The sequence below is a fragment of the Pinus tabuliformis genome, chromosome Q (assembly GCF_031772625.1).
Source record: "Pinus tabuliformis cultivar Carrire ecotype Pingquan chromosome Q, CPIR1, whole genome shotgun sequence".
NCBI lineage: Eukaryota > Viridiplantae > Streptophyta > Pinopsida > Pinales > Pinaceae > Pinus > Pinus tabuliformis.
This window is the reverse complement of record NC_142296.1, coordinates 321,594,068-321,611,904: the sequence shown is the minus strand read 5'-3', so window position 1 is coordinate 321,611,904 and position 17,837 is coordinate 321,594,068. Positions and strand designations below refer to the sequence as shown.

The window sequence follows — 17,837 nt, the reverse complement described above, 5'->3', positions numbered from 1 at the left end:
TCAAAAACTCTCAATATATATATAACATCTTTTAGTCCCACTAATGAAAAACGTTCAAAAATAAAATAAAATTTTGTGACAATAATCGCTTAATAACATGACATAAAAAATTCCCCACTGTAACATCTATTATTCCCCACAAATAATAGATGTTTAAGAAAAACAGTCTTAACCAACATAAACAACTTATACATATTATGTTAATGTTTCCTGAAATTTACCATCCCTCGATATCAAATTTTTTACTACCCTTTGATATCCCTTGAAATGTGATGTGAATACTTTAGGGGCATTGGATGGTTTAGTTGAGTACGATTAATGAAGTGTCATATTATCTTAATGTTCCCTAAAATTTACCATCCTTCGACAGCCCTGAAATGTGATGTGAATACTTTAGGGGCATTAGATGGTTTAGTTGAGTACGATTAATGAAGTGTGTTCGGGCATACCAGCCTTCCATGCATGAGCCTTTTATTTTCAGATACATCACTGGTTTCGTGTGAAAATGTCAACTTTGTGGCGGCCACTGCTCTCTGCGTCTCTGGACTCTAATTCTCATCTCAAGCATGCTTCCTATTTTCAACTTGTAATCGCCTCATTCTTTTATTCCATATAATATTGTGTTCCTGTCTGTCTGAAATTCCATCCAACCAAGTTTAAAATTTGATTTGTTTGCAAGAATCTCCAGTTTGGAATGTGGGTCAATTTGTCTCTGCAAAAAATCTGATCTGGGTTTTTTCCAGGCCACAGTGAAGCCCGATGGGAGGCCAGCCAATAGAACAGTGGTTTTCAGGCACGCCTCAAATACCCACTTTATCAATTTCCTGTGTTTGTTTGCCTTTTGTTTCCAGTGGCTTACTGTGTTTCCTCCTTTTATGATTGTGTCAATAGAAAACTGTGTGACTACAATTTGTGAAGATTGAATATTGAATTTTCGATATTTCATATTTGCAGAGGCTTTGTAGAGGGCACCGATAAACTGCAAGTTACCACAGATTCCCGGACTCACAAGGTATTCAAGATCTGTCTTTTCTGGCTTATATATATTATGGAGAAAAGGATTATTTTATATATATGTGTGTATGTTCTTTCCTCTTTTAAGATCTTGTTTATGTTGATTGGAAATAATTTATATGTTACTCACGCATGTGTGCAATAGGAGTGCTATTAATTGTGAATGTTTACCGTGGGCTTATCTGTTTTGAAGATTTTTGCACACGCGGTGAAGATCTTCACCTTTTTGAATGCCTAATTCATTAAAGATCTTTTGCACTCGCGGTGAAGATCTTCACCTTTTTGAATACCCAATTGATTAAGCTATATACGCAAGATATAGGGCTGGCCCAAACCCATCTAAACCCAGGTACGATATGCTTCTTGATCTTGCATATTGTGAGTTCAATACATCAGTGATTTGTGTGAATTCGATTTATGCAACCTCTAGCTTCATACTCTTGAAGTGTATATCAGGCATATTTTGAGTGCAATACATCAGTGATTTGTGCGAACTCGATTTATCCTTGAACTTAAATCTATAAAACAAGATTAAACACCGAAGAAATATGTGGAGGAAACTGAATAGAAACTGAATCAATCATACACAACATAACACATAAATTTTGTGTGGTAAAACCTTGACAATGTGTCAAGGAAACATCCACGGGGCAAGGGATTGGAAATCTTTATTAATCAAAGATGATTCTCCATGGTTACAAGCCTCTCAGGCAATCCCAATTAATATGGGCTTACTTCATTACATAACTCCTCGTTATACAACTGACTGACCGGTAATAAACCAAATTTACCCATAATTACATTATTTACATTACTTTGTTGTCACATTTCAACAATCTCCACCTTGACAACAATTTTCCTAATCCCTTGCCCATGCCCATTCATCATCTCTTCTACAAGCCAAGAGAAGCCAAACACCATCGCAACTTCTCTACTGTAACTGACTTCGTGAATATGTCTGCACGATTCTCCTGTGTATGGACCTTCTTGAGAGCTACTTTGCTGCCATCGATCACATGTCTCACAAAATGATACCTTACATCAATGTGCTTGGTCTTGCTGTGATAAGTTGGATTTGTAGCCAAATGAATAGCACTCTGACTGTCACAGAATACATTCACTTTCTCCTGCGTCCTTCCAATCTCATCAAGTAGACCTTTCAACCAGATTGCTTCTTTACTGGCATCTGAAGCAACTACATAACCTGTAGTAAATCTCCTTTTGTCCAAATCACTTGTATAATCAACATCCACATATCCATAGACTAATCCTTCACTACCATTAAAGATGATGCAATGGTCACTTGTGCCTCTCAAATATTGAAGCACCCATTTCACTGCTCGCCAATGTTCTTATCTTGGATTTGCCATGAATCCGCTGACAACTCCAACTACATGTGAAATGTCAGGCCTTGTAGATACCATCGCATACATTAAGTTGCCTACCGCATTTGCATATGGTATACGAGACATATACTTCTTTTCTTCATCAGTTCTAGGACTCAAAACTGAACAAAGTTTAAAATGGGAAGCTAATGGAACATTAATAGGTTTCACATTGTTCATATTGAACTTTTCAAGTATTCTTTCCACATACTTCTGCTGTGATAAACAAAGCTTTCCATTTTTCCCGTCTTTGTGTATCTCCATGCCCAAGATATGTTTTGCTGCTCCAAGATCCTTCATATCAAACGTCTTAGAGAGATGAGCCGTTAACCTGTTGATCTCTTCCATGCTTTTGCTTGCAATAAGCATATCGTCAACATACAGAACCAAGATAATGAATATGCCATTGAAACTCTTGAAGTATACACAATGATCATACTCACTAGTAAAGTTCTGGCTCACCATGAAGGAGTTAAACTTCTTGTACCATTGCTTGGGAGACTGCCTCAGGCCTTACAATGATTTTTTGAGCTTGCAAACTAATTTTCTGCTGCGACCTTGTACAAAACCTTCTGATTGTTCCACATAAATCTCTTCATTCAAATCACCATATAAAAACGCTGTTTTAACATCTAATTGTTTTAACTCAAGATCAAGTAATGCAGTTAGTGCCAACATAGTACGAATAGAAACAAGTTTTACGGCTAGTGAAAAATTTTCATGAAAGTCAATACCTTCAACTTGAGAATACCCTTTTGCTACCAGCCTCGCCTTGTACCTCTCGATACCAGTGTTGATAATATCGCCGAAATATCGCGATATTTTCGGCGAGCCGAAATATCGCTGACAAAATATCGCGATATTTTCGGCGATATTTCATATCGCGATATTTCCGAAATATCGCCGATATTTCCGAAAATATCGCGCGATAATCGAAAATATCGCCCAGTGACTGTAAAATTTTTCCGCATGGCCTATAAAAATCCGATTTTGGTTTTTTTCCATATCATTTTCATTTTTTGTTGCTGGAGAAGGAAGGGGAGAGCTACGTGGTTTCTACCAAGGAGGGTTTGAGCGTTCTAGGCCCTAGTATTGATATGGTATTCATGGTAATGTTAAATTCTTAAAGTAAAAGTGACATTCTCCTTAATCTTCATTTTCATCCTTTTACTTAAATTTTTAACATTACCATGAAATGACTCAGGATGTTTGAGAGTGGTTCCGGCCTCATTGGATTTCATATGGAGAAAGTAGAATTTTAGATTTCATTCAAAATGCAGCAGACTTGTCAATTTTTTAGGATTTCAGGATTGCGAGTTTGTAATGTTTCCAGGTGACACCACTTGCCCAGGCTACCCCTGCCACCAGTAGAGGACGTGGTCTACCTCCTATAGCTCCTACTTCTAGTTCTTCAGCTTCTAGAGCATATCAAACTCCACTGCCAACTCCACCAACACCAACATCTACATCTAGAGGAAAAGGGAAAGCTGTGGCATTTTCTCGCAAGAGGGGTAGAGGAAATCAATAAGATTAGACTTTAGTTATTTTCTTATGTGCTTGTAAGTTGTACATGAACAATGAACATTGAATATTCAAGAATCAAGACCAAGCATATCACATTCTAATTTCTAAATAGTAAATTTTGATTCTATTTATTTTTTAAAGTGAACTAAGAACTTTGAGAAGTAATTATATTTTAATTTGATTAGATAGGCTGCAACCTGCAATTTAATATGGATAAAAAACTATATTTCGGTATATATATATATATATATATATAAAATGTGTCCCCCGTGTCTTGTTTCCAGGTCGTTGTGTTTCGTATTGAATACTCGTATTTACGTGTCCTCCGTGTCTCGTGTCCTCGTGTCATGTGACTTAGCTTAGAAAATATTGATGTATTGTCTCCGTGGAGGGTGGAGTCTGAGGAGCCCCTCTTGGAGGAGTCACCTTCATGGTTAGAGCCAGTGGCAGTTGATCCATTAGAGCAGGGGCAGCAAGAGGAGGACTCGGAGTCAGAGGAGCAGGAGGAGGAGGAGGACACTACGGGAGCATCGGCATCAACACCATCTGCTATAGATATAGGAGAGCATAGCCCCATACCTAGCACTCATTATTTGACATTAGGTGCAGAGGCAGGGTCAGGGCCTCCTATTACTAGGGGCAAGCCTGGCAAACAACCCATCATGTTTTCCCGTAAAAGGGGGAGAGGGTAGTGATTTCAGATAGATAGTTGCTATTTTTATTTGTTATGCTACATATAACTCATGATGATGAGATATTTTTATATATGTGATGTTATTTTGTATTGGTTCTCCACATTTGAGTCCTTGAATGGACAATTATTAGGGATCAGTAGGATTTGGTATCACCTTTGATGTATCATTTCTATTTGACATCATATATATTAGTGTTTTCTTCATATTTATGTGCCAATGTGTTTATTTCATGTTGTTATTGCTTTATATGTTTAAAATCTGAAAAAAAATGAATATATTATGCATTTTTTATGCTTGCCGATATTTGCCGATATTTTGCCGATATTTTCGCCGATATTGCCGATAAGATATTTTCTGGACCCTCGCCGATATTTTCCCGATACCGATATTATCAACACTGCTCGATACTACCATCGACATTTCGCTTCAATTTGAAGATCCATTTGCACCCGACAACACTTCTCCCTTTAGGAAGTTCTACAAGATCCCAGGTTTTATTAGATATCATTTTTGGGATTCAACTGCGTTAAGTAAGTCATTCAAACGTATGACCATTTCCATGAGAGGTAGTCGTAACTGACTAATTTCTCATGATTTTTGAATAGTTCACTTAGCACTCATTGCATCGGGTGATGCTCACAGGGGTGAAGAAGTGGGATTGAAACTAGTGAAATGTGGAGAACGAATCACATAGCATCAATCATCACTTCCGGGGCTTGCACCCGGTAACCAGGACTTCCCAGGAGGTCACCCATCCCAGAACTCCTCTGGCTCAAGCGCGCTTAACTGTGGAGTTTTCCCCACAATCAAGCCCACTTAGCTTGCTACCCCATTTGCAAAACCTTAGCAAGTATTGTGCCTCATGAACCATTCAAGTAGAGATCCCTTGACTCTTTTTTGAATTTAAGTATGGGGGATTTACGCAGTGCATTATATTAGATATCATTTTTGGGATTCAACTGCGTTAAGTAAGTCATTCAAACGTATGACCATTTCCATGAGAGGTAGTCGTAACTGACTAATTTCTCATGATTTTTGAATAGTTCACTTAGCACTCATTGCATCGGGTGATGCTCACAGGGGTGAAGAAGTGGGATTGAAACTAGTGAAATGTGGAGAACGAATCACATAGCATCAATCATCACTTCCGGGGCTTGCACCCGGTAACCAGGACTTCCCAGGAGGTCACCCATCCCAGAACTCCTTTGGCTCAAGCGCGCTTAACTCTGGAGTTTTCCCCACAATCAAGCCCACTTAGCTTGCTACCCCATCTGCAAAACCTTAGCAAGTATTGTGCCTCATGAACCATTCAAGTAGAGATCCCTTGACTCTTTTTTGAATTTAAGTATGGGGGATTTACGCAGTGCATTATATTAGATATCATTTTTGGGATTCAACTGCGTTAAGTAAGTCATTCAAACGTATGACCATTTCCATGAGAGGTAGTCGTAACTGACTAATTTCTCATGATTTTTGAATAGTTCACTTAGCACTCATTGCATCGGGTGATGCTCAAAGGGGTGAAGAAGTGGGATTGAAACTAGTGAAATGTGGACAGTGATGCTCACAGGGGTGAAGAAGTGGGATTGAAACTAGTGAAATGTGGACAATGTAAATCCTAGGTTTTGTTCTTGGCTAAGGAATCCATTTCTTCGTCCATAGCCTTCTTCCAATTTTTGCTATTTGAATCATCCATTGCTTTCTGATAACAAGAAGGTTCCCCATCTTCGGTAATCAATGCAAAAGATGAAGCGTAATCTTCATACCTTTTGAGTGTTTTTCTTTCCCTTGTAGACCTTCTTAGAGTGACTGGTTGTTGAAATGGTTTTGGAACTTCAACAGTTTCCTTTGCATCTTCTTCACCTTTTCCTTCAGAAGTCTCTCCTTCCTTTCGACTTTCTGAAAAAGGTCTAGCCTCCAATTGAATTTGTTGATTTGGCGATACCTGTTCTTGTTCAACTTTTCAACATCTGATTTTAAAAGAGAAGATTCATCAAATATTACATCTCTACTAATGACTATCTTCCGTGAAGAAGGATCCCACAACCTGTATCCTTTCACCACATAGTCATACCCAACAAAGACATAACATTTCAATTTTGGATCTAATTTTGAGCGCTGATTTTTAGGAATAAGAGCATAGGCATCACAACCAAAAATCCTTAAATGTGAATAATCACAAGACTGACCCGACCAAATTTCTTCAAGAATTTTACAATTAATGGCAACTGAAGGTGATCTGTTAACTAAATAAGAAGCAGTAGATACTGCTTCTACCCACAACTCCTTTGGAAGGTTAGTATTGCTGATCATGCTTCTTCTCTTTCCATAAGAGTCCGATTTATACGTTCAGCAACGCCATGTTGTTGAGGAGTATAAACAACAGTTTTATGTCTAACAATTCCTTCATCTTAACAATATTGTTCAAATTCTAGAGAAGTAAATTCACCGCCATTGTTAGTTCTCAAACATTTAATTGATTTTCCTGTTTTCTTTTCCACCATAGCTTTAAATTGTTTAAAAACATTAAATACATCAACTTTCCTTTTTAACATATAGACCCAAACTTTCCGGGAGAAATCATCAATAAATGTTAAGAAGTATAATGCACCTCCATAAGATACAGTAGGAGATGGTCCCCAAAGATCAGAATGGATATAGTCCAAAATTTCTTTACTATTATGACTTCCAGTTTTAAATTTTTGTTTACATTGTTTACCATATACACAATGTTTACAAAAATCCAACTTCAAGGATTTCAAATCAGGAAGCAACTTGTGATTCATCAGTACCTGAAGACCCTTCTCGCTCATGTGACCCAACCGCTGATGCCATAGGCGAGTACCTTCTTCTGCCTTCTCTGATACAGTCACTGCCTCACTGACCTGAGTACTTCCTTTGAGTCTGTAAAGATTTCCGATCTTTTCTGCCTTCATAACAACCAGGGCGCCTTTTGAAACTTTCAGCACTCCATTCTGACCTGTAAACTTGTAACCATCTGAGTCCAACACTCCCAAAGAAATCAATTTTTTTCTCAATTCAGGTACATGTCTAACATTAGATAATGTTCTAACTGTATCATCATACATTTTAATTTTGATATTTCCCATCCCAACAGTCTGACAAGATACATTATTACCCATAAACACAAAACTACCATTCACAACTTCATATTAAGTAAACCAATTTATGTGCAGGCTCATGTGATGACAAGCATTAGAATCTAACAACAAATTATCATAGTTATGAGAGACATTACAAACAGGTAAAACTTCATCTACCATACTCAATTCAACAGATAAAAACTTCATCAATCATATCTGACTAAGCTTGATTTGCTTCCTTCTTTGGATTATTAGATTCCTTTCGCTTCCAACAGTCTTTCTTGGGGTGTCCAATTTTGTTGCAGCCCCAACATTTGGCTTTACACTTTTTGCCCTTTGATTTTGACTTGGAAGAGCCCCTTGCTTTCTCCCCTCTTTCCTTTGACCGACCTCTGGCTACCATGGCTTTTGATGTAGAGGTTTCAATGTTGGACTTCTTTCTTACTTCTTCAGCTAACAAAGCTCCCACAACTGAATCAAATTCCAAAGACTTAGTTGTGCTCAAACTGATAGAGGTTACGAAGTGGTCCCATGACTCGGGCAGAGAACACAACAAAGTGATAGCTTTGTCTTCTTCCTGAAATTTAACTTCCATATCTGACAATTGGCAAATAAGTGTATTAAAAACATTTAAATGTTTTGCAATTTTTGTACCCTCCTTCATCCGAAGACTGTACAATTGCTTCTTTAGATAAATTCTGTTGGTTAAAGATTTGGTCATATACAACGTTTTCAATTTTCCCTATAAACTTGATGTCGATGTTTCTTCAACAATGTTGAAGAGAACTTCACTACCAGGTACAACCTGATGGTATTGAGAGCTCGGGCATCCAAGTCCTCCCACTCCAAATCTGTTATGCCAGCATGTTTCTTTTTCACCTCGTCTAATGCTTTGGTTGCAGAAGCAAATCCCTAACTTTTAGTTTCCAGAAAGCAAAATTGTTCTTGCCAGTGAACTTCTCCACCTCAAACTTTGCATTCCTCATTTTTGCCATTTTCTTCCTATAGAGTTTAAAAAAAAATTCTGCTTCTAGATTTTCTTTATAGGGTTCTTTCAACTAGGGTTTCACTTTTTTTTCCAATTTCTGCTTCTTAATAATCAATTTCAGAAAACAAAATTCTGATTTTATTCCTGCTTCTAGATACAATTCTTTAAACCCTATTTTTTTTTGTTTATATATATATATTCTTATGAGATTTCCTCAAATTCTGATTTTATTCCTGCTTCTAGATACAATTCTTTAAACATTTTTTTTTTGTAGATGAGATTTCCTCAAACCTTCAAATCCTATCCAATTTGTTTCTGTATCCTTTTCAGTTTAGAATTTCAGAAAAAAAAACCCTACTCATCTTCAGTTCAGAAATTCCCTACTGCAATTAAAAAAAAATTTCTTTGTTTCTTCTGAAAATATACCCTGACTTCTTTAAAATGACGACTGACTTCCTCGATAGGTGGCTCGGCAGCTGCTTAATCAGCAAATGGCAACAGAGGTAGAAGCAACTTCACTGCGACTTTCTCTCCCTCAAACAGGTCTGCGTGCTTAGCGTTTCAGGCGGCCTCGATTCCCTTCCTGTGCGTGCTCTGCGTTTGGCGGAAACTTCAACGGACTCCCTTTCTCTCTTTTGACTTTAACCGACTTGCAAACAAACTTTAATAAAAAATCGGTTGTCTCTGGCTCTGACTGATTTCTTTAAAAGATGGCGGCTTCAGAAAATAACAACTATGTATTCGCTGACAACGGCTTAAAAAAGAGAGGATATTTTACTACCCTCACAACAACGAATTTTCCTCACGGTTCTGATAGATTTCTTTCCGGTGGCAGCGACAGGCTTGGATCACTGAGCGTCTATGGCCCTTCGATTCTCTTCTTTGCAGCTCGTCAGCCTCACAGAATAGGCTTTAATTTTTGCTTCTCAGTGGTGGGCAGGATCAGATGCTTTCTTTAAAATCACAATGGCAGACTTTCTCACCAACTATGCTTTGATACCATTTCTTGAACTTAAATCTATAAAACAAGATTAAACACCGAAGAAATATATGGAGGAAACTGAATAGAAATTGAATCAATCATACACAACATAACAAAGAAATTTTACGTGGTAAAACCTTGACAGCGTGTTAAGGAAACATCCACGGGGCAAGGGATTAGAAATCTTTATTAATCAAAGATGATTCTCCATGGTTACAAGCCTCTCGGGTAATCCCAATTAATATGGGCTTACTTCGTTACATAACTCCTTCTCGTTATAAAATTGACTAACCGATATTAAACCAAATTTACCCATAATTACATTATTTACATTACTTTGATGTCACATTTCAACATTTATGCGCCCTCTATCTTTGTAACCTAGAATTGTATGTCGGACCTATGTTTAGAGGGGTTTGAGCTAGTGTTCCTATTCAATGCACCCACTATACAATCTAGCATCAACACATCATCACATGAAGAGTTGAGTGGATGGATCACCTCCACCCTACCTGGACCTCGCTTTTCCTGGTGCAAAAATACTTCTTAGGAGAGAATCTACAAAATCAGGGCCAATCCATGTTTTTTTTAATAAGAATGGTTAATATCTATATTAAAAGAGGGTCGCGGCCAATTAGACAGCTTAAGATTACAAAATAGATTATGTCTGACAAATTCTTGTCAGTTTAACGATGCAAAATACCAAAATTTACATACAGATATTGACTTTCCTAGCCTTCCCATATCCTATAGCTATTTTTCTGACATGTATAATGTCTTACATACAGTAATAGAAGTAGAACTACATGGGAATACATGTAAACTAAAAAACAAATCTATTTGACATCAAGCCCTCAAAGGGCTTCTTCTTTGACTCCTATCTGGTTCTTTGGAGCATGGTTTACTGGTTGCATTTTTGTGTCCACTGAGGCTCTAGCTACATCTTCAACTTCAGCAGTGTTATTGTTCACAACGAAAGGACAAAAGTGTGTAGAGGCTTCTTCCTTTACCTTCGATGCACAGAATTGAATGCGGAACAAAAGGAGCTGGAAATAGGCACATAAAGGGAATCCACCTTGTGTGCTAAAATTTCACATCTCCTTTGCTGGTTATGCATGATATTGAGATGGGCTTGTTCTTTTCTTTTGAGTTGACCGCTGGATCTCAACTTCCGTTGCTTGTTGCTCACGTACCTATGCCTCCATTGAAAATTTGTATTCACACTCTTCCTGTCACCTCATTTAGTGTCTGGTGGAATCAGATAGGTTTCATTAAGCCTCAACTGGTGCTTTCACCCATAAATGCCTCTTCTAACCTCTGGGGGGTCACACATTACATAGCATCTAGATCCGTTGTGGCTTGCCATAGATTTTATAGGCATTCCCCTTAATCCTGCTAACTCCTTTTCAATAACAAAATAGCCTTTCCAACCAGGTCCTCACATGGTAGAACAAACACTGCGATGATGAGCAAAGACTAGTGACATTGGAGCAAAAAGGAGGAATATATGAGCTTGGGGTAAAGGAGTCAAAGTGAAAATATTGCATAGGCAAAACCATATTCATGAAATCTCCTTTGAGCATTAATATTTGTTGCATGAAACTTCTAAACTACTCACGTGCTTGCTAGTACTAGAAACTCAGAAATGCCTTAGAAACTTCTTAGAAACCCCCAAGTTCCCATGAGGGGTGTGGGACCCATAGGCAGTGTTATAGAATTGGACCAAACCGGTCTGAATTGGCCGTTCCAACTGGTTGGAGGGCAAAACTAGTTCAGACTGGCTTCCTAAACTGTTTTTGCAACGGTATCGAACCGACCATTTTCATGGAACTGGTTGGTTCGGTAAAGCTGCGTGTAACGTAACACATGAATGATGAGGCTTGTTTTCTTTTTTTGTTTGAATTTTTCTCTTAGCTAGCTATTGGCCCACAACCTATGGCCCTACTATTGTTATGCAGTTCACGGTAATATTAAATTCTTAAAGTAAAAGTGAACATTCTCCTTTATCTTTCATTTTCATCCTTTTACTTAAATTTTTAACATTACCATGAAATGACTCAGGATTTTTGAGTGTGGTTTTGAAGTCATCGAAATTCATATGAAAAAGTAGAATTTTAGATCCCACTCAAAATCCAATAGACTTATTAGTTTTTCAAGATTTCAGGATTGGGGGGATTGCAACATTTCCATTGGATTTTGTCATTGCCGAGGGTATGGAACTAGTATTTAATCAAGAGCACCAAGCCCTCTATGTACCTTGATGTTAGTGGCAATGGTTGTCAAACTCATCTATCATGATCCTACCAAAAAATGTACCCATCTCTCAAACAAAATCTTGAATTGACATGCTAAGCATTTTCTATCTTATTTTAATGCTTAGAGGGTGATATTGATGACGATGATCCCAATATACGCAAAAATTATGGTGATATGTAGGTATTTGTTGTAGCATGATCTTTTTGGATGCGAGAGGCCATCTAGGGCCTGTTTTTTGATGTATCTTTGGTTCAGAGATGGATTGCACTTGGTGTTATTTTGGTTATGTGCATCCTTACAAGCTATATAAATGAGAACTTTTGCTTAGTTATGTATAAATGGTTTGGATTCATATGGATGCACATTGCACATGAATATATATGTTTTTTTTGTTATTATTATTTTTATTTTATTTAATTTGAATATTTCATATGTTTTTGGTTGATCGGCTTTTTGGTCTAGTTTCTTTACCCGTTCCAGTTCAGTTCTAATTGGTTCCTGGTCCGAGGGGTCTACCGGTTTGATGACTGGTCCGGTTTTGATAACATCACCTGTAGGAAGTCTAAAGAACCATAGTCTAGGGAAAATGAAGACATATAAACCTCTAATATGTTTCTAAAGCTACCTACAAATTAACTTACAATTCTTATTCTTTTGCAAGATAATGTGCTATTTGTCAGGCAAGGAAGGTAACACCCAATGTGTGATTTCCATTAATGTGAATATCATTTATATACAAAAAGAGTGTTGACCTTTGGGATTCCAATCCCAAGGTCTTGTCCCATTCTAACTCTTTAAATTTCTCTATTTACATGTTGAAGTTTCTAAGTCTAATAGTTAGAAACCCTCCATGTACTTTTTGATTTATTCCTTCCTACTTGTTCCGATTAATTAACAAGTTATTTACCATGTAAATACTGAAAATAAACACAAGTACATGCTCAACACATTACAGATCATCAATTGAAGGAAACAGAAACAAGCACACAAATGACACTGTTATTTTTGGATTAATGTCCCCGGAAAAACCCAATGCGGGAAAACCGGTGCAGCTATCTGAGGGTTTGATTTATTAAGTAGTTTCAGAATAAAATCTGGGTGCCAAATCTGGCTCACCCAATAGAGAAAAATCTCGGCAGTAGCACCTCTCCTTCAGAGATAGATGCTCTGGCTGAAACCTCGGATAAATACTTCGGCAACTCCTCAGCTCCAATTTGCCCCACGAAAAACCCCAGTGTCAGTCTCTTCTGTCCTCTGCGTTAGCTTTCCCGGCAGTTCCAGCAGTTCCCGACAGTTCCGGTTATTCTTGGCAGTTCCGGCTTCTGCCCTCTGCGTCAGCTTTCTCGGCAGTTCTAGCTTCTGCCCTCTCCGTTAGCTTTTCTGGCAGTTCCTGGCGATTCCGACAGTTTCGACTTCTGCCCTCTGCGTCAGCTTTCCCGGCTGCTGTGCTGATCCTCCCGACACTATCTCTGCCTCTCTGCTTCTGTATTCACTGCCCCTCAACTGCAACTCTAGATCACTCTCTCAACTTTCTCAGCAAACCCAGCCTTAGAAAGTTGAAATCTTGATCTCTTGGTGTGTTCTCCAAGTGACCCTCAAGCCTCCTCTTATATTTTTCTCGTTGACAAATCAACGACCGAGATTAAGTCCCTAATCAACGACTAAGATTAGATCTATCTTGATCCATGACTTTTGGACCATTCTAACACAGTTTTATATTAATTCACATTAATATTTTAATTTCCCTAAGTTTAGACTTAGGGACTCCATTAAAAATATTAATTATTTTAATATCTCCCAAACTGTTTAGAATCTGCCCAAACCCTTTCTGGGTATTGGAGATCTCATGTGCCTTAGCCTCTCCACCAAATTTTGTGGCTAGAGCACATCCGATGCTACCCCAAATCAACACTCCCTCTTAGCGAGGACTGTGCTCTAGCAATACTCCTTACTGAGTATTACTCTGATCATCTGGCATCGGTCCCTGATGCTAGGCCTGCTGCCCATCATCTGTATTACTGCATCTCATACTGCCACCCATGGCTCTGCCACTGCCACTGCTGCATCTGTATGACAACTCCCTCTGCATCCGTGCTGCTGCCCATGGCCCTGCCACTGCCACTGCTGCGTCTGCACTACATCCCCTCTCATCATGCTGCATCGTGCTGCCCATAGCACCGCCACTGCTAACTGCTGCACTGCAACTCAGTTACTGAGAAGTAAGTAACTGATCTCCCAACTTTGACACCTCTGTCAGGCTAGAGACACTCCCGTTGCTGAAGCTTCCTTTGTCGCTGACAAGTGTTCCCTCTCTGACCTCTGCGTTGCCGCAACAACTTTCTACATCTATCACTGTTGCACACTTCTTTGTGCCCTCCTGCACTGGTGCAACACTCCCGTGCCTCTCGCATTGTTGCAGCCTGCTAGCCTCACGCTGTCTTGGGAATCCTGCACTGTAGCTCTCTCTGCCGCTCCATCCTCATCCGTCTCTACTGACATCCGCTAGTCCAGCTACTCCTCTTCGGGGCTCCTATAGCCAGGTATAATCCAAGAGGTTGGGTAGCTCAAGGATCCTGCCCCTCATCTTCTGTAGTCCTCTTGACTACAGCTCGATGTCTCCCCACTTTCGCTCAAGTGGTGTGTGTGCACTCATGGCACATTGATCGTCTGTCTCCACTTCCTTCTCTGCCCTTGCTGGCACTGCCTTGGTCTCGGAAGCCTCTCCCTTGCTCTTCTTCCTCGGACACTAGGTCGCATAATGACCCAGCTCCCTACAGTGGAAGTATTTGACCTTGGAGAGGTCCTTCTTCTTCTGCTTTACTTGCTTACCCTCAGATCCTAGGGCAACATCCACCTCCTCCTTCTTGATTCTGATCCCCTTGCTGCTGCTTCCTGTCTTGGTCACCCTCCTGATCTCTTCTTCGCGAAGAGCCGCCCACATTTCCTCCCAATCTGGAAGGGTTGCCCTGCCCAGTATGCTCTGGACAAACACCTCCTAGTCTTCTGAGACTGCATTCAGGGTTGTTCTCACCATCAACTTTGGATCTGGTGTGGCCCCTATGGAAGTCCACTGATCTCGGATCTCCTTCAATCACCGAGGAAGGTGTCGATTTGTTCTCTCTTCTGCATCTGGTATGATCACAGCTGATTTTCTAGGAGCATCTTCCTTTGCACAGAAGTATGCTGATACAACTTGGTCAGGGCCTCCCACATCTCCCGTGCCGTATTCTTCTCGGCAATATGTGGTAGTATATGAACCTTGACCCTGTCAAGAATGATACTCTTGGCCCTCGCCATTGCTTCCTCATACCTGTCATTGTCAGCTGGGTCAATTGGGAGCGTTATCGTCTTCAAGGGAAAGTGCTTAACACGATTTCTGTCAAGTACGGATAAGATTCTGGCCTTCCAGACTACGAAGTTTGAGACTCCGTCCAGTCTGTCCTGGTCTCTTACTCCGTGTAGTGCCATTCCGCTACTCTTCTACTTCCCTCCTGGAAGTTCTCGATGTGACTCCCTCTGAGCCTCGATTTCCCTCCTGGAAATCCTTCTGCTGATGTCGAGATGCCCCCTACTCTGATCGTGTGTGCAATTGCACCATTGATCTGGATTTCTCGGCTAGAAACCCTCGGTAACAACTCCCTCCTCCTTGGTCTTGCCCTGTTAGGTATTGTTCTAACAACAGTACCCCACCAGTGCCACTCTGCAACTTATCCACAACCTCCTAAACCCCAGCAACTTGAAGGTGAGAGCTCCTAGGCTCTGCGCAGTCCCAGCACCGACAAACTAGCTCCCTAAGCCAACTGCGTCAACCCTGGCCTCTGTGTGGCTCTGCGTGAGCCTGTCTTTGCCTCCCTCAGCCTCTGCGCAACCTCTTCTTGGCCCAAACTTGATGACGCAGACACTGCGTCACCCCTTCCTTGCTGTTTTGCTGCTAGGAACAACTTTTGTCACTCGGGACAACTATTTTCTACTGTTGCTGCTCTGCTCGGCTGATGTCCTCAATTCTCCTGTGATCTGCAACCATGCTCCGATACCATGTTGAAGTTTCTAAGTCTAACAGTTAGAAACCCTCCATGTACTTTCTGATTTATTCCTTCCTACTTGTTCTGATTAATTAACAAGTTATTTACCATGTAAATACTGAAAATAAACACAAGTACATGCTCAACACATTATAGATCATCAACTGAAGGAAACAGAAACAAGCACACAAATGACATCGTTATTTTTGGACTAATGTCCCTGGAAAAATCCAATGCGGGAAAACCGATGCAGCTATCTGAGGGTTTGATTTATTAAGCAATTTCAGAATACAATCTGGGTGCCAAATCCGGCTCACCCAACAGAGAAAAATCTCGGCAGTAGTACCTCTCCTTCGGAGATAGATGCTCCGGCTGAAACCCCGGATAAACACTCCGGCAACTCCTCAGCTCCAATCTGCCCCACGAAAAACCCCAGTGTCAGCTTCTTCTGCCCTCTGCGTCAGCTTTCCTGGCAGTTCCGGCAGTTCCCGACAGTTTCAGTTGTTCCCGGGAGTTCCGGCCTCTGCCCTCTGCATCAACTTTCCCGACAGTTCCGACTTCTGCCCTCTGCGTTAGCTTTCCCGACAATTCCCCGCAGTTCCCGACAGTTTCGGCTTCTGCCCTCTGTGTCAGCTTTCCCGGATGCTGCGCTGATCCTCCCGACACTATCTCTGTCTCTCTGCTTTTGTATTCACTGTCCCTCAGCGGCAACTCCAGATCACTCTCTCAACTTTCTCAACAAACCCAGCTCCAAAAAGTCGAAATCTTGATCTCTTGGTGTGTTCTCCAAGTGACCCTCAAGCCTCCTCTTATACTTTTCTCGTTGACAAATCAACGGCTGAGATTAAGTCCCTAATCAACGACTAAGATTAGATCTAGCTTGGTCCATGACTTTTGGACCATTCTAACACAGTTTTATATTAATTCACATTAATATTTTAATTTCCCTTTAGACTTAGGGACTCCTTTAAAAATATTAATTATTTTAATATCTCCCAAATTGTTTAGAATCTGCCCAAACCCTTTCTGGGTATTGGAGATATCACGTGCCTTAGCCTCTCCACCAAATTTCGTGGCTAGAGCACATTCGATGCTACCCCAAATCAACATTACATATATACGTGTTTTCATTGAATCCCCGAGGATTAGGTGTCTAACATCCCCCCCTTAATCTGAAGGGGTGTTTGTGAGTCCAAGCATCATTCTGAATCTTTCAAACTTTTCTCTTCCAAGTGCTTTGGTGAAGATGTTTGTAATTTTCTCATTTGTGGAACAATGTCGTAGGTGAATAGTTTTGGCCTCTACATGATGTCAAATCAAATGATACTTTGTGTTGATATGTTTGGTTCGATCATGGAATTTGGGATTCTTGGCCAATTTAATTGCAGAAGTATTGTCAATCAGAAGAGGAGTAGAGTTCACTTGTTTCTCTTGCAAATCTTCAAGAATTTTCCTAAGCCACACAATCTCCTTGGTTGCTTTTGCAACTACCACATATTTTGACTTTATTGTGGAATCTGCTAGAATCGATTGTTTGTGTGACCTCCAAGAGACAGTTCCTGATACAAGACTTACATAGCCTGAAGTAGACCATCCATTTTTCATATCTCCATTAAAGTCTAAGTCAAAATATCCAATCAAGCTAAAGTCATCCACCTGTGAATATTTGAGTCCAAAGTCTTGAGTTCCTTTCAAGTACTTTAGAACTCTTTTTGTAGCAGACCAATGTCCCTCACAAGGCTTTTGCATAAACCTGGAAAGGATACCAACGACAAATGAAATATTTGGTTTGGTAGTGGTGAGGTAGGTAAGGCTTTTCACAAGCTGTCTATACTTAGTTGCATCCTCAAATTCATTTCCTTCTTTA

General features: G+C 40.0%; 1 protein-coding gene across 3 annotated transcripts in view; it reads left to right on the top strand.

The window, feature by feature from the left end:
* The first annotated feature begins 301 nt into the window (after positions 1–301).
* The window catches only part of LOC149219475 (Pyridoxamine 5'-phosphate oxidase family protein), a 361,917-nt gene continuing 344,381 nt past the window's right edge, over positions 302–17,837 (top strand). For 2 of the 3 annotated variants that reach the window (XR_016249241.1, XM_089384374.1), the window contains exons 1-3: positions 302–586; positions 744–793; positions 955–1,012. Coding sequence is in view for 2 of the 3 variants with exons in the window: in XM_089384374.1 (XP_089240500.1) it covers positions 506–586; positions 744–793; positions 955–1,012 (189 nt within the window). In the remaining variant the exon portion in view is untranslated. The remainder of the gene's footprint in view (positions 587–743; positions 794–954; positions 1,013–17,837) is intronic. The other variant, XM_089384373.1, reaches the window with a different exon arrangement.